This window comes from Harpegnathos saltator, unplaced genomic scaffold (assembly GCF_003227715.2).
Source record: "Harpegnathos saltator strain DR-91 unplaced genomic scaffold, Hsal_v8.6 scaffold86, whole genome shotgun sequence".
NCBI classification, from domain to species: domain Eukaryota; kingdom Metazoa; phylum Arthropoda; class Insecta; order Hymenoptera; family Formicidae; genus Harpegnathos; species Harpegnathos saltator.
Genome location: NW_020230713.1, coordinates 673,480 through 697,609, shown reverse-complemented (window position 1 = coordinate 697,609; position 24,130 = coordinate 673,480). Strand labels below are relative to the sequence as shown.

The window sequence follows — 24,130 nt, the reverse complement described above, 5'->3', positions numbered from 1 at the left end:
GGAGTGAGACGCGTGACTGTAATGGTCTCTCTTTTTTTTTCTCTTTCTTTTTTTGCATCGCGATGTTCCTATATACATTATACAAATTTATATATAAAATATTCATTCCTTCTTTTTCTTCCCTTCAGTCTCACATACACACACATACACAGACGCACATATTCAAATTCTATGGGCACACGTAAGATTTTGGTCTCTTGAACGTCGTCATGTGGACCAATTGAGCGCGCGTCTTCGTACGTTAAATCCTGCCCGATACGTCTACCTGTCTCTATTGTGAAAATTCATCGCGTTATTCAGTCTTATTCTAGTGGTCTATCTTCGTGTGATGATCGTGTCGGTGCTGCTTTGTGTTCCTTGTGTTAAGCGTCCGCTCGATAGGATCTAACGTGTGAAAGACTCGCAACTTCGTTTTAAACGCGTAGTGCCAGAAGACATTCTACATCCTTCGGTAGCAAATTTACTAGCGCTTCATTCTCTGCATCTCTCAATACAATTATTATTATTATATTAGTATCTTCGCATTAGGGGTAATTTAATTAACGTCGTTATAGCGCTTTATTCTTGTATCGCTATCTATAGAGTGCCTTCTTGTGTTTGTATTGACAATGAAGATCTTTTAACGTATGCCATGTCGACGTCCCTCGCGATGCAGTACTTTCCTTGCAGTTAGGGAGTTTCGATAATCGAGTTTCAAATTTTGGTTTGAAAATGATTAAACTTTCACAGCTTTATTTACTAATGTATCGTCATTGATGTCAACAATGGGAGATCCGCGGGAAAAATGATGTTGACATGGATTTCTGTATTACAATTACGGCTACTTGTGTGTTTACAAAGTAATAGACGATACAATTTTAAAGACTTATTATTACGAACATAGAAAAAGAATGAAATAGTCGCAATCGGTTGGTGATTTTAGTATATATCTAATATTCACGTATGATACACGAAATAAATATTTAAGAGAAAATAACTGTTTATTTAACGCTACAAAATTCGAGCTAGGTTCTGTGTAGTTTACTTTTCTAGCGAAAATAAATCATGACTTTTTTTTACGAAATTATTGTAAATTGTAAAGGCCAACAGAAAAGAAGCAATTGACAATGTTTGAGTGATTTGATCCTTCGCATCTATTCTTTGATGAAAATGCATCAATATCTATATTTATTATTATATCATGTGCTTATCAATAATATATAGTCATCACGAAAATGTTCTTCATAAATTCAAACGTCAGTTCTATCTCTTGCGATTAGAGAGGTTGTCCTCTATATATATATATATATATGTGTATATATATATATGTGTGTGTATATATATATATATACACGTCGATTATATATATATATATATATATATATATATATGTATATATATATATATATAATCGACGTATTTACAATATTGTAACTTTTGATTTGACTTACAACATTGTAACTAGCGCAAAATTCAAAGGAGTAACAGAAAAGTATTAGAGGATCAAATATATGCTATCGTTCATTGTAAAATTGCTTTAAATAGAAACACCTGCTATTCACGACATTAAATTAGTTTATTAAATATTTATTTAGATTGTGAATGCAATTAAGCTATAGTTGTAATCACGTCGAATGGCGAGGATTGTGTGCTCTGCGAGCATAGATGAACATACTGATGACCATTACTAACGCATGATGATTCTGCGTTTTTTCATCTTGTTGATAGGATGATTTCTTAGTATGGGCTCATTTACAGAAAAAGAATGTCATATTTGCAACCTCCTCTTAATGCAAGTACCAAATGTAACACCGACCCGCCCTGTACCTTATAATCCTGTGCAGTTTTCTCATCGTTCCTGAAATACAGACACAATCCTTATTATGTCACAATTATTGGAGCCACTTCTCTTCTTAATATTATTTCTAATATTTCTGATTTTTTTTAGAGTAGGTACATAATGTATTATCTACAATTGATATGTATTGAAAATGACACAACTGAAAAAAACTAAAATGGATGAATAAAAGACATTATGTTACATTATCCTCATTCCGTAAGAACAATAAAAAATTAATTTCTGGAATATATCCCTCTGATTGTTAAAAAGATCAATGTCACAAAAAGACATAGAATATATATATCACAAGAAAACATACAATTTACATATTATTAAATTATTATTAAATAATATTGCGATACTATACAATGATAATACTTATACTTACATCTGTTTGCCAGAAAATATTAGTCGCTGCTGTTGCGGTGGTATTCCTTCTTTTTCTTCCACTCTTTCTTTAATCCTCTCTACTTTATCCGTGGGTTCTATGTCTATCTCAATCTAAAGAAATAATACGTGATTGATTAAAATTATAAGTATATGCACAATTGTTTAATTATAAATATTTTCAAATTCAAACGGTACATCAATCAATTTACAAAGATGTATTTAGAGAAAAGTAATGAAGTAAAATAAAAAACATCTAGAATAGATGTATCTATTCGAAAAGAAGCTATTGAAATGTGAGATATAAATCTATAAATAATTCTATGCGGAATATAACATTTCCAAATTAAATTCTTTAAGTTGTTTTTCCTTAAGTAAAGGAAAGAAACTGAATCAGCTTTTGCAATAAAACAATTAGTATAATTTTTTCTGATCGCACAGCGATTGCATCACTCAATTTTGCAGGGCTGTTTGCTTCTTAATTCGTACAAAACTTGCCTCTTTTCCCGTAAGGGTCTGAAACAAGGTTGGAATTAGTATTATGATAAATCGACGCCTACTTCGAGGGAATGGAACTGTCAGATAGGTATAATTACCTTCACTTTTATCAACATTTTTCAGCAATTAACTGTTACGCTAAGTTTTTGTAGCACTTATCACTAGTTTGAATTGTCGACACCGCAGAATAATCAAACGGATGGAAAGTCAAACGAAAAGCAAAGTGCTGCTCCGTAACTTCACCAGTAATTCTGACCTAACCTAACTCAATTCGTAGCTTTACCGCAGAGTTCTGCCCTCTGTTGGTAAGAAATATTATTAATAAATAAAATTCAGATACTGTATTATATATTTATTCCATTATAATTCCACGTATGTCGATTAAACGTTGAATTAAATTATTATATTTGATATCATCACGCTTTATTCCTTAAAACTATATTTAAATCATCAATATACATCATATTTAATTATGTAATTATCCAACCATGATCCTTAAAAGTAACTTTATATGATATTTACATTAAATGTGATGTTTCATTGCAAAATTGTATATAATTAAACATATTATGACAAAAAATTATTGTAATATACAAATAAATATTTTTATACATGAACAATTTTAATTATAAAATATATAAGGTTTTCAACGATCCGATACAATCTTTAATTTTTCCTCTTGAGCTATCAGTTGATTCTTGATTTTCTGCAATAGTTCCTTCTTAACTGAATCTGGTACAAGTGTACGAGCCTTGGTTGTAACTGTAGACAGTAGTATATCATAAGTAATATCATGACCATGTTCCTTTATTAGTTCTTTTGATATCAGCTTCACTTGATCTCGCCATCCACATTCAACTAATCTGCGTCTCAATAATTCTTTCAACCTATAAATGATTTTAAATTATTTTAAAAAATACAGCACATATAAAGCACATACATTATATCAATAATAATAGGTGAAATTCTTTGGTTGCATTTTTTAAATTAAATTAACAAATTTTAATTTAACAAATTTTATTTTTCTAAATCAAAATTCTAACTATATTGCAACATAGGACACAGAATTTATATAATTAAGAAGATTCACTCCTTTAGAGCTAGTCGATTGCTTAGATCAAAATATATGTTATGAAAAGTAATGTAAACAATCAACTCACCCGTCGCGATCACCAACCATAACTAATCTCTGATGTGGGGCAGTCTTCATCGATAATTTTGCCGTTTTTACGTTTTAATTTTTTTATTCCTAATGTGATTTACTTTTCTGGTAACTTATATATTATGATAATTTGTTTTTTGTATTAATTAATAAAGAAACTCAATCGATGTCATAAGATTGTTTCCTCAATTCTAATTCAGTTATGCATTAGTGCATGAAGTATAAAGATGGGCAGACAGTTTGCGAAATGCCGCAGACATAGGCTACGTTCCAATATTCAGTCAGTACTGAAAATAGATGGTTTGTGTCACGTATACTATAGATTTTCAATGCTGGCGGTGAATATCGGAACGCAGCCATAGTATACTTAAACCAGCGGCACACGGTGCTTGTTTCGTGCTGGATTGCTGGCTGGATGAAAATACTGCGTTCTGATTGGTGCATTTCCATCCATTTTCGGAAATGTATCAATCACAACGCAATATTTTCACCAGCAAGCAATCCAGCACGAAAACAAGCACCGTGTGCCGCTGGCTTAATTCTGCAGGGCAACTAAAAAGAACAGACCAATAGTTTAAGATGCAATCAGAAATAATCAAAACATAGTTTAAACACATTCCAAAATATCAGTGAGAATTTTCAGAAGAAAAAGAATTACAACGCCGACTGTAGTACAAAAGATTGCAAAAAACGAAAATAATTTTTGACCTAACGGTATGTGGTTAATCAGCTGAACCACGATCGCCGCCATTTTCGAGCTAAACCGTGTGAAGTGGATGAGAGGACCTGACTTTGTTCCGTTTCTCTATTTACGGATCTTGGCCTGGGTCAACAACTGGGCCGCGCTGTAACCCGAGAGGCTGCGACGCTTCTCCAATCATCCATCTCAGCGCGCGCTCATTCGTCAGAATTCTGACGAATCAGATCATTAATAACTCGATAATTATTGCGAATCTCGTAAAACGGTATGGGATTTCTATGTTTGTCTTAACCCGATTTACCTTCACATTTCGCGTTGGCAGCTACCCTACCTAATTACCGGACACCCTGTATATGTCGTTGATATACTTCCCTTTGGGTGAATTCACACTTGGGGAAGAAAAAAGGCAGAACCAATCAGAATTCTTGCTGATAGTCTGTCTTTCTTGAGAGAGAGAGATAGACGATCAGCGTGACTTCTAACTGGCTGCTGCCTTCTACTTTCTGCATTGCTGCCAAAGTATGAATCCGCCCCAAAGTCTTCGCAAGAAATCGTCACTGTTCGGTATGAAAACAAGGTCGTAGTGCAGCTCAACGACAAATTCAACGATCCTGTGTGGAATTTTGCGTTACTATATATATTAATATATAGTATGTCACGTTCGCACGTGTGTGAAGGTGGGAACGAATCATCGTTTGCAGATATATACATTTGCGTACGTCGGTTATGCTCGTGGAAATATGTTCGATCATGTGTGAAATTGCGAGTCAGACAGGACGTGATTGCGCGAACATGTGCGAGTGAAAATGTCGGCCGTTTGAACGCGATCCGTGCCGGTTGAATGAAGTTCGTGATTATGTCGCGTATGGATGGATAAATATAAGGTTTCGTGGTCTATTCAGAGCTCGTCATAACGTCGCTGACGGGGAGCCACGAAAATGTCGGCGCTGCATTGAGGTGTTTTTCGGCGCGAGTTGTAATGCAGTTTATTATCGTTCGTGATAACGCCTGTCGCGATAACGATCGCTCCAACGTGTCTTTCGCGATGCTGTTGCGAACATAATGAAAAGTAAGATGTCACCGTTCCGCAGAAAAAAGTCGGGAAAGTCGTTTCCCGTGAAAGTCTGCACCTTGGATGCAGAGCTCGAGTTTAATCTGGAGGTTAGTCGCAGTGCTTGTCACAATATATATTATTTTTATACAGGGTGTTCCTCACGTTAAGCAGAACTTTTGACACTTGTTGAGGGACATTCTGTATGTTATCTCACAATTTCTAACGAATTCCACATGATTCTACAGTGGAGATCAACAGGCAGAGACCTGTTTGATTTGGTGTGTCGCACAATAGGGTTAAGAGAAACATGGTACTTTGGGTTGCAGTACGAGGATGCCAAAGGTTTTATCTCCTGGTTAAAACTGGATAAGAAAGGTAAGTACTATTAACTGTTGATTGTTTGATATATTGAATTTCCTGGATCTATTGTGTTTATTTTAATATTGTTAAATCACTCCTAGTCCAAGATCAAGGTATTTCACAGCAACCAACAACACCCTTTATGTTTCTGGCCAAATTCTATCCTGAGGATGTATCTGAAGAACTTGTACAAGAAGTTACTCAACATCTATTCTTCCTTCAAGTAAAACAGGCTATATTGTCTATGGATATTTATTGTCCACCTGAGGCTTCTGTATTGCTAGCTTCCTATGCTGTGCAAGCAAAGGTATTTCTTGTTATATCAGATACAAAAGTATAATTCATAGTGAGAAGTTAAACTATAATATATAAATTTATTTTATACATAGTAGGCACAAGAAACATTCTAAGCAGCAAATTGTGTAAAATCATTGATTTAATGTTTATATTTGTGCTAAATTTTATGTACTTGTTGAATCACACAGGTAATGCTTTGCTCAAAAATATAAATTACTTAGACGAAAAGTGGATCAAGTCCAGAATCTGTAATATACCTATTAAATAAGATTCTATTTTTAGTGCAAGTAGGTGTTGGACTTGTTCCACTTTGTCTTTACATGCTTCTTACCTAAATACATTTATTATTAACTATTCTATGATTTGAATGAAAAAGTACATATTTTACAAAAAACATATTAGAAAACATTTAGATATTTAAACATGTGAAGATAAAAACATTTATAAAAAAATATAAATAATGTTTTATAAACACCAAATTAAAAGATCTTTTGAATCAATAATGTTTTATAAAAATATCTTCAGATTTTCTTGCACAAAATCAATATAATTAAGTGACTTATAACTTATATTTGCCAAGGAGTATTAATACCTATTTTGGTTATTAGTATGGCGATTACGACGAAGTATCATATCGCCCGGGAATGCTTGCTAGCGAAGATCTGCTTCCACAGAGAGTAATAGATCAGTATCAAATGACTCCTGAAATGTGGGAGGACAGGATAAAAATTTGGTATGCTGATCATCGCGGCATGTCTAGGGACGAGGCAGAAATGGAATACCTTAAAATCGCTCAAGATCTCGATATGTACGGCGTAAACTATTTTCCTATTAGTGTAAGTGCCAACGAGGTATCAGTGATGGATATCATGTCGATTGTATATTTATATTTGAATATAAATTCATGTCGATTATTTCGTTATTTTGAGTGAAATCAAAGTATCGTCAATAGAATTTCCAACATTACAATCTTTTGCTTTGCGTTTGCAGAATAAAAAGGAAACGGATCTTTGGCTCGGAGTAACGGCTTTGGGATTAAATATTTACGAGAAGGAGAACAAGCTAGCACCGAAGACTACGTTCACATGGTCAGAGATCCGTCACATCAGCTTCGACGACAAGAAGTTTGTAATCAAACCCGTGGAGAAAACGTCGCCAAACTTCGTATTCTTCTCGCAGAAAGTTCGCATGAACAAATTGGTAAAGAAACAGTCAGATGTTGGCAGCTGGGTGAAGGGGTTGATAGCTTTAGGGTTGGACGAACATAATAGTGACAAAACTGCTCACGTATTATTTGTTAAGATCCTGGACCTGTGTATTGGCAACCACGATCTATTTATGAGGAGGCGTAAACCAGATTCTATGGAAGTTCAACAGATGAAAGCACAGGCCAAGGAAGAAAAACAGAGGCAAGTAAACATGCTTATTTTTGTGAGAACATTTTGCTTTCGTACTCTAAAACAAGTGTTTTGTGCGTGTGCACAGGATGATTTTTACATTAATTTATAATATATTTTATTAAGGTTTAAGTGTATATGTGTATGAGCTGAATTTGAGATGAGCAATTTTGCATTACATACTTCCTGAAACAATTAATTATTCAATAATGAAATGTAGCTTTTGTAATATTTTGCTTATGTAACCACTATTGTAGTTCTAACAAACATATTGCTCTTCCTCCTGCAAATTTTATAGGAACTGACATTTAGACATGTCTCTATTATGTACTAAGGTCAGTAAATATCTACATATTGTAATATATTTTTATAGATCGTTAACAGATCCTAATTTGCAAAAAAAAAGAATAGTTTCATCTATTTTGTAGATAAGATACAAGTCGTACGACATCTAATTTAATATTTCATACAATTTGATTCAATTTGATCATAAATTGTACTTTCTTACTCGTTTATACAGAAGTCATTTTTAAATGTTTGTGTCGTTATTAGGAGGCAAGTCGAAAGAAGCAAATTAGCACGAGAAAAACAGTTGAGAGAAGCAGCTGAGAGAGAGAAAGCTGCAATGGAACAGCGACTTCTGCAGTATCAAGAAGAGATTCGACTTGCGAACGAAGCTCTCGTAAGATATCATGAATGAAAAATAACATATGCAGGCTGGCATAATAGCTGTAATATCTATTAACATAATAATAATTAGGATTGTTTAGTCGCTTGCACCGTGTCGACATATTCGTATAACACAAGTTGAGCTTTTTGGTGGCAATAAGTTTTGAAAAAGAATAAAATCCGACTTTTTCTATACTTTTTTATACCTTTTTGTACCTTTTTTATATCTATAAATGAACTCTTTAATCAGTTCGAATCACTTGAAACTAATATCTATGCTGGTAATATTCAGGTAGACATTCTCAAGGTCATTTTAAATAAATCCATATTGTTCTGTCATACTTGTAGCTCGTCGTACAATATCGAATTACGAATATCTTACAAAAAATTTCATACATATACGTGATTATTTTTAATTAACGTGAGTTTAGTTAACATTATCATGTATCCTGATAATTATCTGTGATGTATGGATATATTGATATATGATGCGAGCAGTTAAAAAATCTTATTGTGCCAATAGATGTTAAGCCTGTTATTCTGGTCTGTGCATTAATTATAAGTATATAATTTAATATATATGGATATATTCACACTATGCATCTAGATAGCAATTGATCTCCTGTTTTGTAGAGGAGATCTGAAGAAACAGCAGATCTTTTAGCTGAGAAAAGTCGCGTAGCCGAGGAAGAGGCGATGCTTTTAAGTCAGAAAGCGTCGGAAGCTGAACAAGAGATCACTCGTATACGGTTGAATAACATGAAGACTGAAGAAGAAAAGGTCCATTTAGAACGAAAGACTAGAGAAGCTGAACTATTAACGGAAAGACTGGTCCAAGAATCAGAACGTAGAGCAGCCGAGGCGGAGAAATTAAAAGACGAACTATTACGCGCGAGAATTGCCGAGAAAGAGGCCAAGGAAAAACTGTTAGAGTTCCTCAGTAGAAATGCTTATAGTGCTACTATACCTGTAAGTATAAATCTGTTCATTTGTTTGATACGAAGTAACTTCTGCTTATTTCGCATTCAACTTTTTATTTGCAACATAGGCTGCGTTCCGATATTCACTGCCAGTACTGAAAATCTATAATATATGTGACATAAAGTATATATTTTCAATACTGGCAGTGAATATCGGAACGCAGCCATAATGTACCGAACGCTAGTAATTATCGTTCGTTTCAGTTTTTTTTAGAATAATATTATGTTTAGGTGTAGTAAATGTTATCCATTAGGATATTAATAGTAAGAATACTAAAAAGAACACTAGAAAGTGTAAAATACCACATTAACGATCGACAAATTACTTATTCAATTTGTCTTGCAGCCTGTATCGAACTTGTTTCCCTCTACACAAGTTCTACCATCGGACCTTCAAGCGGATCTTCAAAATATTCAACTCGATGCAGAACCCCTACCCGACCTGCGCTCCTACGATCTCATTGCCGAAGGAGATGTCGACCAACTCTCGCTGGAAATTGAGAAGGAGAGAGTTGATTATTGGGAGAAAAGCAAACATCTGCAAGAACAGCTACGGGAACTACGTTCCGAGATTGAAGTTATGAAGGTCGGCGAGAAGCAGTGCGAGTTAGATCAACTGCACGAGGAACAGGTTCGCCTTGGTGAGAATAAGTATAGTACACTGAAGAAGGTGAAATCCGGTTCTACTAAAGCTAGAGTTGCCTTCTTTGAAGAATTATAATACAAATACCATGTATTCTTCCTTAAAAACTTCTTTTTTAAGATGGCAATGCCAATTGGCTTTATCCCTCCATCTTCGCATGCTGAATAAAATGATAGTAAAATTCTCTCAATTGAATTTGAAAATTATGAAAAAATTAAGTGTGGACACGTACGTACGTATACGTTGTAGAATATTCAAACGTACGCTTATATACGGAACGTTCCATCGTTGCTGGACTAAAGTCTCGAATTTATATTTTTTAGAGGAATTGATATTTCTTGGGGTAGAATTAATATTTTTTTATAACGCTTCAGAAAGTGGATAAAGTAATCTACTTTCATGGACGCTAAGTATTGAATATTGTGCTGTCGACGACAAAGCTGTCGTCTAATTAATCTGGAGCGAATATTATTTCACCATAGCTTTTATATAAATATAATACTTTAGTGTTGATTGGCGAATAATCGGTTATAGATTTGTTAGAGAATCTACTATTGTGTTAAGATTCAATCAATGATTGTCAATGATGGAACATTCCATATACACACGATATGTACATTTCGCGTTGTTATAAAATGCAACATGTTAAATATATCTGCATGCTAGCGGATAAAATATATAATTATTCGACTCGCCTATGAGAATGACGTGAAACAAATCAAAATGAATACGCTATTTTCATTTAGGTACGTATATACGTTTCAATATGTATATGTACTCTTGTAAATTTCCGAGTGGATATTTCATATCTGGTGTCTCTAGTATGTCTCTTCATCGTGCATGTTTATCAAATATACTTAATAAATTATATTCGACAATATACGCACCAAGAGAATATACAACCATAACGAATATAAAATCTTCAAAGAGAATTCTATTTTTTTAGAGATACGGGATGTTTTGTTTTTTCAAATTGTTGTAAATTTGATTGCAAAAAAAGTGTTCGGCAAAATACGATTGCTTCACAATCGTGTAGTGACTTCTGCTTTTCTCTGCAACACGTTTGCTTCAATTTCCCAAAGAATTGAAAATACTCTGCGTACTAACGCGTAACGCGTCTAAATATATTGATTGTTAACGTATGTCCAACGATAGTTCAGCTTAGGAGAATTATATCAGCTTGAGAAAATCCAGTAGAATAATTTCAATCGTTTCAATGTATCACAAAGCGTTTCATACTGTTGACCGCAGCCATCATTTTTAGGGATCAATTAAGTCAATTATGGTGCTTTACGAGAACTGAAATGTAACAATCAAAATTTTTACACATTTTGCCTTGATCTTGAGATATTACGATGAAAACGGCAAAGCATATAATAATATCATACGCGTAAAATAAATATTGAACTGTAAGACTTTTATTCGTAATCGAATAGAATGACTGCCGATTTCTTTCTCGGCCTTATCCATATTTGTCGCATAAGTGCCTGCCTGTTTAACATATAAGAACATACGACGGATGATACACGGGTTTATCATCCGTTCTAAATGCTCATGGTTACTTCAATGCAGGCTGTATATGAAATATTTGCCGTTCTACGTAGAATATACGTTATGACAATAATGAATATTAATGGATTATTGGAAAAGTATATTTTTATTTATGTGTGCATATATAAGAGTTCCTTTGTGAAATTTCTCTCACCCCACTTCGCCCTCATGAGATAAATTCACATCGTTATCTGTGATTCATCTTGCATCTTGCTTCATAAAAATACTTGAACATCCACAATCCATTTCCGTGTTTGTAAATGTCGACAAAAGATCAATGATTTAAACAAACTTTGCACTTTAATCTTTCTGTACAATGCAATTAAAGTAGTAGTATCGTGTCGTACATTGAATACATTGGATTGTAAACGAAAATAACGTCGATCAGTATTGTATGTGACATAAGAGAATGTGTACCTGCAAATATTATAATTTCGGATTAACTTTCTCGATTTAGTTATTAATCGGTATTCGAAATTCACATTGGACATATTTACATTATCTCGAATTTGAAGTTTATAGATAGAAATGTGTGTGATAATGGCTATATTGGCACTTTTTACGACGCACAATATTTTAGATACAATTAGCAGTTAGTATTGATATTTGATTCCCAATATTCGACTGTTTCCGATGATGATTACATATATGTACGATAATTGTAAACTGACACTGTGTCATTGTTGACATTAAATATTGGACCAGCAATAAAAACGGTATAGTTTTGTTATATCGTTAAATACGCACTCTATAAATATTCAAGTAAATTGTAGAGTTTACAAAGTTGGTGAAAATAAATGCAAAAGGAAAACCTAAGGAGATAATGATCGACGTTTTGTCGCAATCAAGAATAAAATTCTCTTCGAAGCTGTAATTAATTTGTATGTTTCATTACATAGGAAGAATGTGCCTTACTACGTTATAATGTGTCTTAAACAGTTTTACTTTGTTGTAGAGAGCGTTAATTTGTACATAGTAGTTACACTGAGCACTTTCTCTGCATTAGCAATTCAATATTCGAAGCATCGTGCATTAAAACATCGGGATCACTTTGGAATGTTATTTGTGGCGTTCTTCGACTCGGCGTACGCTAATATTGTAATTTTATGATAACGATATAATTTTAAAATTCTAGGTTGCTGTATTTTATTAAAATGTAAGTTTGTAAAAATTATATTATAGTCATTAGTGATTTAGCAATTAGAAGCGTTTAGAACCTTGCCATTTAATATGCTGAAAAGTCACGAGAAATAAAGTTTGTTATTTTGAGATTAAGAAGTTTTCTTTATTTATCAATGCATTATCTGTACAATACGTGATAAATGAATGAAACCGAACACCCTGGAATGATATGTAATAACATGTAATATAATTTTAATTAAAAAGTCATTTTTCCGCTTATATGTACACCAGGATTTTCCGCGTATATTTACACCCGAATTATTCTGCACGGAATAATCTATGCATAACATATATAAATTAAAATATATAGATTAATCTATGTATTTATATATTAATTTATGTATCTATGTACAAGCGTACTAAATCGTCTTCTGTAGCAGGGTAATGCGTTACTGGACATCTCTTGTTTTCACGTATTTCCGACAAAATACATTGGTAGCAAAAGACAAAACTATAAAGAAGAAAAGCTAAATACGTCATATCAACCTAATCTAATGTATATTATAATATATAAATAAAATATTTAAATAACAGAGTATGATGTACTTACCCAGATACCATAAGCACTGTATGTATACGTTGAGGCATATGACAAAGTGGGCAGTTACCTTTGTGTCGGAATGCTGTGTTTGGCACCTGTTACAAATAAAACAATGTTATATTTTCCGTAGTCTAGATATCTGATAATTATATTTATTCTTACATTCGGAGGTGGTGGAGATGGAAGATTCATGATATCTGTCACATAATTCTCTTGATTCCACCATGAAAGAAACTGTAGAAAGAAAGCACTCAACTCGAGAAAATGAGTAACAGTGCTCTGAAGTAAGTCCCAACCATCGTCGATGGTAAACGAATTTTGTTTTAGTTTACTCAGTAAATCGATGATAGTATGAGTGGGCTGCAGCTCGGAGTATGTCAATGTGATACGTAGCAGCTTTAGCAAAGGTGATGGATACATTGACTGTTCTGATATGTAAAGTATGTAATTGTATACCTCTAAAGACTTGTACAATATGAAGAGGATTAAATGTCCTTTAACGAGGCATTTATGGAAGAGTTTCTGTAATTTCTGTTAATAATTATCTTTGCTTAATAAAATATATTAGGTGTCTTTAAAAATTACAAGAACTTTCTTTTTACATATTATACTTGCCCCTTGCCTTGCGCAACTGTTTATTTCTTTAAATTGATATTTTAAACTAAGTTGTGCAAGTTTATTTTTCAGATATGGTAATAACACAAGTGATATTAACGATAACACTCGTTGTTTGCGTGACAGATTTTCTTTTAGTTTTGAATCAACTACTGCAATACGCTTCAAACCATAAAATGTTTCAGAAAAAGATGCAGCTGAAAATAAACAAAACAAAAATTTGCCATTCTAGAGAATAGATTATTTCGAAAACATGTAATATAAAGATATTTACAATATTTCTTTAAGTAATATCTTTGAAGAAGTGCATTAAAAAGCAAGTAGCTTTCATCTTCCCATTGAAGAATATGTCCATATCTTTCAGGATTGAAAGATATAAGAAACTAAAATTGTTAAACATTTATATAAAGAAAATCTTGATATATAAAAACAGTTATATATATGATTTGTTAAAAATATTTTTTAGCCCTACAAAAAGTAAGTATAACATTATGCAATTGGTCACAAATTTGTAAGAAATCTAGTTTTTTATAATTTTCCAATGTTATGAATATGTTGCATTGCAAGAAATACTTTGAATATAACATACCGAAAGAATCTTTTTAAAAGCTGGTTCAAGAGTAGATGCGAGCGATTTCTGTGCAAGAATCTCAAAAAGAGTAGGCCTGTTGTACACGGTTCCAGTTAAATAAGCACCTTTTTCTGCCATTTTTATTTACATATGTACGAAATTTAATTATCAATCTTTACTCCCAATATTAAATTAAACCCTTTCAGTATTAAATTAACCTGTATAAATGTTCATTAAATGATATTAACATATGTTATCATTCTAAATATATTAACTATTAACAATTTTACTACTTTTGGCTTAATAAAATATATTTCCAGTATTAAATTAATCTATATAAATGTTCATTAAACAACATTAACACATGTTATCGTTTTAAATACATAAATTATTGACAATTTTACTGCTTTTGACACAATAAAATATATTTCCGTGATTATCATAAGATGTTATGATTTTTATACAAAAATCTTTGTCATGTATCAATGACGAACACAAAGTGCAGATTCTTCACATTATGTGCACTTTTATATTTCTTTACATTCTTTTGAAGAAATTAAACATAATTATAAAATATAGGAATTTTTACTAATTGCTTATTAAAGATAAAAGAAAGACTTTTTCTAATCTGTATGCTACTATTTGAAAATAAAAGCCGTTCGAACAATTATTGAACTGTACTACTTAAAAAAAAGGTCCGAATGATCTGTTGTCCAGCTACATTGATTTTATTCTCCATACTTACAATATTTTTTTTTAATGTATGATTTAATATTTTTTGTTACAAGTGCTATTCCGTGTGGATGATACTTGAATTATTGTTATTGTTTCCTCGAATGACTAATAAGCATGATGCACGAATATGTTGATACGATGCATATAATCGAAAATACTGACTACGTTCCAATATTCACTGCCAGCACTGAAAATCTATAATATACGTGACACAAACTATGTATTTTCAGTACTGGCAGTGAATTTCGAACACAGCTACAATCTAATCAATATATGGTCTGTTCTTTTTAACTACACTGCGGAACTAATGCAGTAAGTAAAGTCAGCGGCACACGGTGCTTGTTTTCATGCTGGATTGCTTGCTGAATGAAAATACTGCGTTCTGATTGGTGCATTTCCATCCATCTTCGGAAATGTACCAATCAGAACGCAGTATTTTCATCCAGCAAGCAATCCAGCACGAAAACAAGCACCGTGTGCCGCTGGCTTAAGCCTGAACTTAAGATGTTCTTATAAATAAATCCTAACTATGAATACAGCCCATAGGCCGGTATTCATAGTCAGGTTTTATATTTAAGACCGCGTTAAGTTCATCTTCAGATACTTCGTAGCCAATGAAATAATTTAGCATCTGAACAGCATCTGAAGATGAATTTGAGATGGTCTTAAATATAAGATCCGACTATGAATACTAGCCATAGTGTAGTCGAATAATCCTAATTATTCTAAGCTTAATAAATATTCAAACATTAATACAGATTGGAAGAAAATTCATGTTCAAATAATACAAGTTAATTACGAGAGACAAATTTTTTATTATTCTTTAAGAAAAAGAAAATATAATCGAATATCGATTTATCGATTGTGTATATTATATATGAACATCATCTATCTATATTACATAGTTAGTGGTGAGAACCTAGCTTTAACCTAACCTATATAGTGTAATCGACGTATTTTTATATTCTTTCTCATAAATAAGAGATATTTTACGTAAAAAGTAAAAAAAAAAACGCAACAAGTGAGGTAACATTCAAATCCAAACCATGGCAGTTATGTGAGCTGTAACATTGAATGTTATTGCAACTTGATATCTGTTTAAGGTCATCAAAGTTGATCGCAGAGTTCAGATCAACAACGTGACTGTTTCTCGTTATTGTTGACTGTTACAATCCATTAAGAAATGTCTGGTAAGGGGAAGCAAAGTTCAAAGAAAGCTGTCGTCAAGGGACGTGAGTCTGGAAAGACCGCGCAGTCCTCACTGGTGAATCATTCTGAGACGAGTGCGGAAACTCCAGAACCGATGATGTCTCTGAATGTTTTAAAGACAGTCGACAACAATCGAGACTTGCCAAAATATACTGAGCTCTTGAACCGTACAGAGGAAGATGGCATACAAAAAGAGGATATCGATGCGTTACAACTGGAGCTGGAGATGCTTCTATCATCGGCTGTTGTACGATGTCGCACGCTTCAAGAGGAGATTACCAGCTTATCGTCAGCAGAGGAACGTCGAGATAGGCGATCGAAAAGCGGCAAAAGTTTGTCTCTTCTTGACAAGAAAGTACGTGAGGAGAAACTGAAGCCAAAGGAAGTCAGCACCAAGAGTCAGTCGCCCTTGCATACAAAACTATTCAAACAGAAAGCGGTAGGAAACTCAACCAATCAAGTAGTGCCGAATGTTCATGAAATCGCGAGGATCGAGGGGACGAAAGATGCCCCAAAGATACTCTTACCAAAGAACGATACGCCTAACAAATTCTGGGCGTCTGTTGACCCTTATTGCACCGACATTATGCCTGATGATATTAAGCTGCTGGAGGAATTGATCACTACTCACAGTGATACCAGCGAATTCAAGAAGATCCCTCCTCTAGGTCGTCACTATAGTCTGATGTGGGCACATAATGATCTGCTGCAAGAGGAAGATGCGGCCAATCCAAACAGAGAGAAGAAAAAGAATCGCACGGATATGTCACATCTGATAGCTAAAAATGATAAGAAAGTTAATGGCATTGTGGGACCTTTAACTCAGAGATTGGTCTCTGCGCTTTTGGAGGAAAATGTGTATGTAGGAAATAATAACACAGAGAATAAATTATTCCGAGAAGGGGATTCCACTGTCTTGAGGAATCTGACTATACAGAACTCCATGAGCCTGGAGATGCGGATGCACAAGGAGTTAGTCGAACAGGGAATCCTAGAGCCAGATGGACAAAAGAAGAATCAGGAGGATGATGAGATACTCGCTGAAATTAAGAGATGCCAGCAGGAGCTTACCTCTTTGTCGAATCACAATGTCACGCAACTTAAGAGGTTACTGAATCTGGCACAGGAGGAGAGCAAGAGGCAAGCGTTGAAGCGGAAAATTAGCAGCGCGGATAATGAAGTGATAGAGCATTATAAAAAATTGACCCTCGCGAAACAGATGAAGATGCCACTGACGAAGAAAGAGCAGGACAAGGCGTGGGCGTGTCTTCGTGTGAGGGAGAGTCTCTTGGAGCAATTGAGCGTTGCTAAATAATAATCCTAGATGTTTAACACTAGCTTTGCTAGTGTTCCAGCATAATTGCGAGATATTTCTTAAATACACGCACACATACGCACGTATCTTGCGCGTGTTACGTACAACCACATTGTCGTAGTGCTATGTACGTGAGATTGCTGCTCTTTCGCGATGATAATATTTTGTTTGGACGTCGTGAAAATAGTACAATGTCATAGTTCATTGAATGCTCGTACTCCAAGAGATACATATATATGTATAGATGTAATATAAGGAAAGAAAATTACTTACATATTGTGATACAAAAGTTCATTAACACAACATAAATTTAGAATTTAGGAAATTCGCTATACACCAAATTCGAACATATATACGATACTTTGTTAATGCGTAGGATATTATAACATTGATTATTGGGTGTATGTACCCAGTATATGAAGAACTGAAGGAAAATTATGGAACTAGGATTCATTTTTACCAAGAAATCTCACTTGAGATAACGTATATTGACACGTTGGCTCTCTCTGCCGGTGTATGTATCATCGGTAATATATTTGATATAAATAACTTGGAAGTCAATGCATTACCAGTGGTACATTCAACTTATATAGAATGAATATCGTTGATTAAACGAATATTTTAACTCGTGCTTTCCCGAAGAAGATGACATTTTTCTGCGTTCGCACAATTGGACAGACTTCGCTCGTGAATGAACTATGCGACCAACGTATTGAGTTTATAATCTAACAATATCGCGAAGTACGCGCACATCTGTGCAATTGTCAACACGTGGAAACTTGCCTCTTTACTTGGAATTGCGTTTTGTTGAAAGACGATTTTTCATCGCCATTATTAATTATTCATCGATATCTTCCTTCCATCAAGATTTTTAGCATTAAAATTTCTGTAAATAAGATATTCGTACATGCATGTTATACAAGCATGTATATTTTAAGATTCACCTCTATATATATATTAAAGTTGAGACTAAGGCAGTGCTGAAATTTAGAAAATGGATGATCTTTGATTTATAAATAGTATGTCTTGTATCATTATGTCTATTTTCAACAACGAGAATATAATTTTTAATTATGTTCTAGAGATATCAAAGTACATATGAAGTTTGAGAAACCTTACAAAAAGTTTAAATACATAAGCGTAAAACCGACAACTTTTTTTACGTCACTGATTTTGACTTAACATATTATACATAGCCATGTTAGATTCACAATTTTTTCCTTAAGAAAATTTATCATTTTTAATTATTACGAGATTTCATGACGATACGTACGCGCACGATTTAGACTAAACGCATTTAAATAGTTTCGAATATACTAGCTGTATTCTGGTTATTCTAATTGCAATTTGGTTAATAAATTATTTAAGATTTATACTTACAAGAAACTTATTATCTCCTTCATATATTGTAGATTAGGTCAAAATAAGAGAAACATGTGTCTCCAAATTCAGATTGGATGAAAAACATTCTTTTGAAAAAGATTGTTATATTTTTTTTAATATTTCTAACATAAAAAATAGGAATAAATGTCTTAAACATAAGTTTCGTACTTTTAAAGATTTTTACAGTAATAATCTCAAGTATTTAAAAAATATCAAATTTTTAAAGATACGTTAACATGCACAATCGGTTTTAAAGATTTTTTGTGTATATTCACTTATAAGTGCCAATTACAATTCAATTTGATCTCTGTGAATGTTCCACCATTAGACAATTAAAATCTATTTCTGTTAATTTACCATCTGAACACACTGTTCGACCGGAGACTGTACACAAACAGTAATTACGACTTACGGTTTACACAAAATGTAATGTTGCATATATTCTATTATCTGGATATTTTTATATTTGGATATTGATCATTATTGTTTGACATTTATAAACTACGGAAGAAATTATTTCAACAAGCGAAACGTTTGATATTTGTTATATGAGAGTTGCATTTCAACAAGTACGGCAGGGCTCTTATTTTCCATTCCTTTCCGCGTTATAAAAATTGTGTTCTACGATTAACTATTATATATTATCTATTGTTAGATAATTTATATAACATGCAATATGGATTTATATATTTTTATTCGTCAAATTTATGGAACAAGAGATATTAAAGTTTGAGAGAATCGGTAGAAGGAAATATTTCTAAACGAACATATACAAAGAAATCCACGATTCCACGACAAAGATGTTTATTCGGTATCACTGTACAGTTTTTTTTCTCTTCGTCAAGAGTTACCTCAACAACGTGCGTACACGACGGCACAACAATGATGATGAATACCCTTTCGGATAACAAAGATCTTCGAAAAGTGTACTAAGTCGCATAGTGAGTACGTACGTGCGTGTTATGGGTATGCGGGGTGAGAGGCGCTGTCGTTTTATATCTTTTCTTTTTTTTTAATTCCAACTTTTAGTAACGTCTTATTCGTTCGTTACACTGAAATCCGTTATGTGATAACAATGTGAGTTGTTTTATATGCTACATGAGAAACAGTAGGCCATGAAATGATTAATGAAACAAGCTGAAGGCTTGGAAAGGGTCGAGACGGTCCGTGCATGATAACATGTGTGCAACTGTGCTTTGGTACAGTACAACTTTCCTCGCTCTCGCTCATTGTCGCACCGTCGCACCCCGAATCCGAACCACAAATCCGAGCTTCCCTAATGATTTCATGGCATCCCGCATACCAGAGACAGCCGCCGCCTTATGGTTCAATTTGGAGCCAGATGACGCTGCCTTGGCAGTGACGCACTAAAAACTATATCATCAATTTCTTATGCGGATATTGTAGCTTAGAAGGCGAACAGGAGCAAGAAAGCCATCATAAGACAGAAAAGACCCATAGCCTCAGACAGGGCGAAACCCAGGATGGCATACGAGAACAGCTGCTGCTTTAAAGATGGATTCCTGGCATAGCCGATAATCAACGAACCGAACACGGATCCTATACCAGCACCTGGAACAACAATTCGTCGAGTTAAGAACGGACACCACTATCGTCGCTGTCGTCCCGTATTTCTTTCTCACGGAACAAAAAAAAAAAAAGGCTTCATTAAACTGATACTGATGTTAATAGCACAATATGCAAAACTGTGTTGTTTATACAATGTGTATTATATAACAAAAAAAAAATATATATATGCACTTTGCTTATTAATTATTAACAATGGATAAAAATGCATCTTATAACTTCACTTTCATAAGAGAAGATTTTTCTCGAGGGGTTGGATTTAAAAGGCGAACAGGATAAGGAATGCTATCATCAGGCAAAAAAGGCCCATTGCTTCGGACAGAGCAAATCCAAGGAGAGCATAGGAGAAGACTTGCTGTTTCAGGGAAGGATTACGTGCATAGCCCATTATTAAGGATCCAAAAATCAAACCAATACCAATCCCTATAAAATATGATAATTTTTTTCAATTAATAATATGCTGAAGCATGCGATTTTGTTGAAAGAAAAAGACAGGTATTTTGTTAATACTTATTTGCTATTCATAATGTATTATGAAGAAAATATAGAGTTAGTGTATTAGAATAGTTTTACTAAGAAATGAGTTTTGTCATGCACTATTACTGTGCAGATCTAATCGTTACTGTTATATCTTATCTATGACAGCAAATTTTGCTGTTATTGCAGAGAAGATATATTTTTATAATTGGTAACTTTTATGTATACATACCAGATCCTGCTACTCCTACAGTGGCGGCACCAGCGCCAATGAATTTCGCAGCCGAGTCAATATCACGACTAACTGTGGATGTTTGGAAGTTACGTACGACTGGTAACTGTACCAAAATGTCACAAATTAAATACTATCGATATCCACTTATTCGTTAATAAAAATACCAAATTGTATACTTTTACATATATAACATTATTTCTGTTAGTTCATAAGACCGTTACTTCAACACATACGTTCCAAAACATGAATTACAAGATGTTCCAAAAGTACCAAATGTTTAAAAGATCAATACCTACACGACTAATCATTATTCAATTAAATTTCAACATGTCTCATGTAATATTTACATCGCGAAATGTCGGAACGTTAAATGTCAAAGACAACCAACGGAGATTCACATCTCTTCCCTGGCAACAAATCAGGTCCCGTAAATATCACAATGTGTCCCATTCAAACCGATATTGAAAACCTTCACTTCAAACGATGTTAGACGCTTATGTAACCTTGATCGCGAAAAGGTTATGCAATGGACAAGGGGAAGAAAAGAAGCTCACTCACCAAACTGACGGGTGTCTGAATTTGATCCCGTTGTAAGGACTGGCTGTGGCTGATCACGGCACTGCTCAACGGCCGCAGATAAGTCTTGCTGCCGGAGACCAACTATAACACCGACGGTACAAAAACCGAGAGAATTAAAAATGTTTGCGCGAGAGAGTTATTATATAATAACGTGCACGCGGGTGATCAGTCGCGTTGGACGATCCTTCCTTCTTTTTTTTCCCTTACTCACGGTGGATTTGGCGACGGGCGCGATGAATCGGCTGCAGGCGTACATGATGACGTTTATTGTGGTGCTGTCGCTGCACGGACTCTACGAAAGCTACCTGAAAAAAGCAATGAAAATGCGAACGGTTACGACCGATGACCGCGAGCGCAACGTTCCACCGCGACGCTGCGACCTTCGCTGCGAGAATGCCGTGAAGCTGGCCGCGAGACGGCTACACGCATGCACGTATGATCGAACCAGAGCGCCGTATATTACGTAACGACTCAGCGACCGACGGTTGTCGACGTTGCCGACGAATTTCCGCGGCTTATTCTCGAGCTCGCTCGCGATCAGCTTCAACCGCGAAACGGAATATACCAAGACGGCGGAAAATCTCGTCGCGATGATAAGAACAACGGTGACGATCACCGAGCGGCGAAGCTCGCGACGTGCACGTTACGATAGAAAATGGCCGCCTAACTCTCCTCTTCGATCTCCTCTGTCGTGCGACGGGGCGATTCGTATTCGATAAAACTGACCGAACACGTACAATCGACTCGCGTTCCTGGCAACGTGACGGGCGCGAGAGGCAAGCTTTTCCTCGAAATCGTCGTGCCGCGACGTAAATGACGAACAGTTGCGGATAAATTTTACTCACTTGCCAATGCAGCAGGCGGTCGCACTTACCGAAGAGTAGTGTCGAAGAGGAGCGATAGGAGGACCCGGCCCTTGGAATGTAGAATTGAGTATGAGTGGAAGTGAGCGTGTACGAATGCGCCTGCTGTGCGAAGATCGACTGACCTATCCCGTGCCTCGGACACGACGAAACGAACCGACTTCCGTGCAATGACCTACTCGTCGCTTTCCGACCGCGTTATCGACCAACCGAATTTAGCCGAGTCCGACCTCCCGTCCGCAGGCGGCTAATCAGTGCAAGCATTCGCAGCGAGTCTCACGATGAACGCCTGGCCGCTTGCTCTTGTTATTTCCGAATGTAAAATCGCGATTTTCTCGAGTGGAAAATCGTTTAAACGAACAACTGAAAACCCGATCGATCCATGAGTCGTTCTTTTGATTTCTCTCTTGATTCACGTTATCTGCTACTGCATGAAGTTGGCAACAAACGCGTAGAGTTATGCATGAACGTAGTCGGGTTTGTCCGATTTGATCGGATATGTTCGTATATGTGAGAATATGATAAAATTTGTCTTTCTTATATGCTTTCGTGCTGAAAGCGTCATTTAATTTTCCTTCGGCAGGGAAGAAAGGTAAAGATAGGATGATGGTTTCAACACGAAAGCGTACAAAACAAACCTAACCTGTATATGCATCGAACGTCTCTAACGAGAGTTGCCGAGATTAGTGGTGAAGGAAAGTGTTCAGGAACACCTGAGGTAGTTTTGCGGTGATTGTGGAATATATTTGGTTTTGTCGTGTGATATTTATATTATAAACCCAATATTTTCGAAAGTATTTACTACGCTCTTCCAATAAATTTGTTTTTAAACTATAAAATATATAATTAAAAAGATTTTTTTCAAAGTAAGCATATGTGAGTCGAGCTGATCTATAGTCCTATCTTGTCCTATGCTTTCGTAAAACAAGTAGTTTGTTCTTTTTCGCAGAACTTTTCAAACTGATACATCCCAAATAGACAAAAAGATATATTTTATATTTCTAAAAGATATCTTGCAATGTCTTGAGATATCTTACATTTTTTCCGAAAAGATATTTTTTAGGGATCTAAATGTTAAAAATATCTTTCAAGACATCTTTTAGATGTCTGTAGATATCTTTTAAAAATTCTATAAAGATATCTTCAACTAAATCTATACCCGTATTCATAGTCAGGCTTTACAGGCCGGGTCTACAATAGATGTAGTGAGCTTTAAGCCTTAAGAAATTAACCAATCCTAGTCGATTTTTACAAGAATAATCGAATAAGGTTAGCCAATTTCTTAAGGCTTAAAGCTTACTACATACTATTGTAGACCCGG

At 34.7% G+C, this 24,130-nt stretch overlaps 6 protein-coding genes across 10 annotated transcripts; 2 read left to right on the top strand and 4 right to left on the bottom strand.

Moving 5' to 3' along the window:
• Positions 1 to 1,534: 1,534 nt before the first annotated feature.
• Positions 1,535 to 2,984, bottom strand: Nedd8 (Nedd8 ubiquitin like modifier). The gene is made up of 4 exons (XM_011147392.3): positions 2,803 to 2,984; positions 2,705 to 2,722; positions 2,208 to 2,320; positions 1,535 to 1,837 (listed from the first exon to the last, which is right to left on the bottom strand). The coding sequence occupies exons 1-4, from the start codon at positions 2,818 to 2,820 to the stop codon at positions 1,732 to 1,734; spliced, it is 255 nt and encodes an 84-aa protein (XP_011145694.1). The 5' UTR covers positions 2,821 to 2,984; the 3' UTR covers positions 1,535 to 1,731.
• A 211-nt stretch (positions 2,985 to 3,195) lies between these two features.
• On the bottom strand, positions 3,196 to 4,126 carry e(y)2 (enhancer of yellow 2). The gene is made up of 2 exons (XM_011147391.3): positions 3,865 to 4,126; positions 3,196 to 3,591 (listed from the first exon to the last, which is right to left on the bottom strand). Exons 1-2 carry the CDS (start codon positions 3,912 to 3,914, stop codon positions 3,351 to 3,353), a joined length of 291 nt encoding a protein of 96 aa, XP_011145693.1. The 5' UTR covers positions 3,915 to 4,126; the 3' UTR covers positions 3,196 to 3,350.
• A 1,020-nt stretch (positions 4,127 to 5,146) lies between these two features.
• On the top strand, positions 5,147 to 12,786 carry Mer (ezrin/radixin/moesin family protein merlin). 3 transcript variants are annotated; one of them, XM_011147384.3, is made up of 10 exons: positions 5,156 to 5,727; positions 5,866 to 5,995; positions 6,082 to 6,287; positions 6,886 to 7,113; positions 7,268 to 7,477; positions 7,580 to 7,686; positions 8,227 to 8,356; positions 8,977 to 9,312; positions 9,670 to 9,964; positions 10,087 to 12,786. In XM_011147384.3, the coding sequence occupies exons 1-10, from the start codon at positions 5,629 to 5,631 to the stop codon at positions 10,128 to 10,130; spliced, it is 1,785 nt and encodes a 594-aa protein (XP_011145686.1). In that variant the 5' UTR covers positions 5,156 to 5,628; the 3' UTR covers positions 10,131 to 12,786. The 3 variants fall into 3 exon arrangements, with proteins under 3 accessions (XP_011145684.1, XP_011145685.1, XP_011145686.1); XM_011147383.3 differs by having other exon boundaries at positions 5,155 to 5,727; positions 9,670 to 12,786; XM_011147382.3 differs by having other exon boundaries at positions 5,147 to 5,727; positions 7,268 to 7,686; positions 9,670 to 12,786.
• Positions 12,787 to 12,825: 39 nt separating this feature from the next.
• On the bottom strand, positions 12,826 to 15,341 carry Pex12 (peroxisomal biogenesis factor 12). The gene is made up of 7 exons (XM_011147390.3): positions 15,172 to 15,341; positions 14,445 to 14,644; positions 14,130 to 14,238; positions 13,856 to 14,052; positions 13,403 to 13,771; positions 13,250 to 13,335; positions 12,826 to 13,150 (listed from the first exon to the last, which is right to left on the bottom strand). The coding sequence occupies exons 2-7, from the start codon at positions 14,562 to 14,564 to the stop codon at positions 13,036 to 13,038; spliced, it is 996 nt and encodes a 331-aa protein (XP_011145692.1). The 5' UTR covers positions 14,565 to 14,644; positions 15,172 to 15,341; the 3' UTR covers positions 12,826 to 13,035.
• An 831-nt stretch (positions 15,342 to 16,172) lies between these two features.
• Ada3 (transcriptional adaptor 3) lies at positions 16,173 to 19,060 on the top strand. The gene is made up of 2 exons (XM_019843094.2): positions 16,173 to 16,187; positions 16,265 to 19,060. Exon 2 carries the CDS (start codon positions 16,345 to 16,347, stop codon positions 17,683 to 17,685), a length of 1,341 nt encoding a protein of 446 aa, XP_019698653.1. The 5' UTR covers positions 16,173 to 16,187; positions 16,265 to 16,344; the 3' UTR covers positions 17,686 to 19,060.
• A 795-nt stretch (positions 19,061 to 19,855) lies between these two features.
• Positions 19,856 to 23,011, bottom strand: ATPsynC (ATP synthase, subunit C). Of its 3 annotated transcripts, none has more exons than XM_011147379.3 (5): positions 22,821 to 23,011; positions 22,158 to 22,251; positions 21,926 to 22,027; positions 21,365 to 21,470; positions 19,856 to 20,640 (listed from the first exon to the last, which is right to left on the bottom strand). In XM_011147379.3, exons 2-5 carry the CDS (start codon positions 22,200 to 22,202, stop codon positions 20,477 to 20,479), a joined length of 417 nt encoding a protein of 138 aa, XP_011145681.1. In that variant the 5' UTR covers positions 22,203 to 22,251; positions 22,821 to 23,011; the 3' UTR covers positions 19,856 to 20,476. The 3 variants fall into 3 exon arrangements, with proteins under 3 accessions (XP_011145681.1, XP_011145680.1, XP_011145682.1); XM_011147378.2 differs by having other exon boundaries at positions 22,792 to 22,981; XM_011147380.2 differs by lacking the exon at positions 22,821 to 23,011 and adding an exon at positions 22,512 to 22,694.
• Positions 23,012 to 24,130: the final 1,119 nt, after the last annotated feature.

Coding starts and splice junctions, on each gene's coding strand:
- Mer (XM_011147382.3), top strand. CDS start 5,629: ATGAAAAGTAAGATGTCACCGTTCCGCAGAAAAAAGTCGGGAAAGTCG. Junction 5,996..6,081: donor GTTAAAACTGGATAAGAAAG/GTAAGTACTATT, acceptor AATCACTCCTAG/TCCAAGATCAAGGTATTTCA. Junction 8,357..8,976: donor GACTTGCGAACGAAGCTCTC/GTAAGATATCAT, acceptor CCTGTTTTGTAG/AGGAGATCTGAAGAAACAGC.
- Ada3 (XM_019843094.2), top strand. CDS start 16,345: ATGTCTGGTAAGGGGAAGCAAAGTTCAAAGAAAGCTGTCGTCAAGGGA.
- Nedd8 (XM_011147392.3), bottom strand. Junction 1,838..2,207: donor ATATTTTCTGGCAAACAGAT/GTAAGTATAAGT, acceptor TCTGTATTTCAG/GAACGATGAGAAAACTGCAC.
- Pex12 (XM_011147390.3), bottom strand. CDS start 14,564: ATGGCAGAAAAAGGTGCTTATTTAACTGGAACCGTGTACAACAGGCCT. Junction 14,053..14,129: donor ATATTACTTAAAGAAATATT/GTAAATATCTTT, acceptor GTTTATTTTCAG/CTGCATCTTTTTCTGAAACA. Junction 13,772..13,855: donor ACAGTTGCGCAAGGCAAGGG/GCAAGTATAATA, acceptor AATTATTAACAG/AAATTACAGAAACTCTTCCA.
- ATPsynC (XM_011147379.3), bottom strand. CDS start 22,202: ATGTACGCCTGCAGCCGATTCATCGCGCCCGTCGCCAAATCCACC. Junction 22,028..22,157: donor CGCCCGTCGCCAAATCCACC/GTGAGTAAGGGA, acceptor TCGGTGTTATAG/TTGGTCTCCGGCAGCAAGAC. Junction 21,471..21,925: donor TTCAGACACCCGTCAGTTTG/GTGAGTGAGCTT, acceptor ATTTTGGTACAG/TTACCAGTCGTACGTAACTT.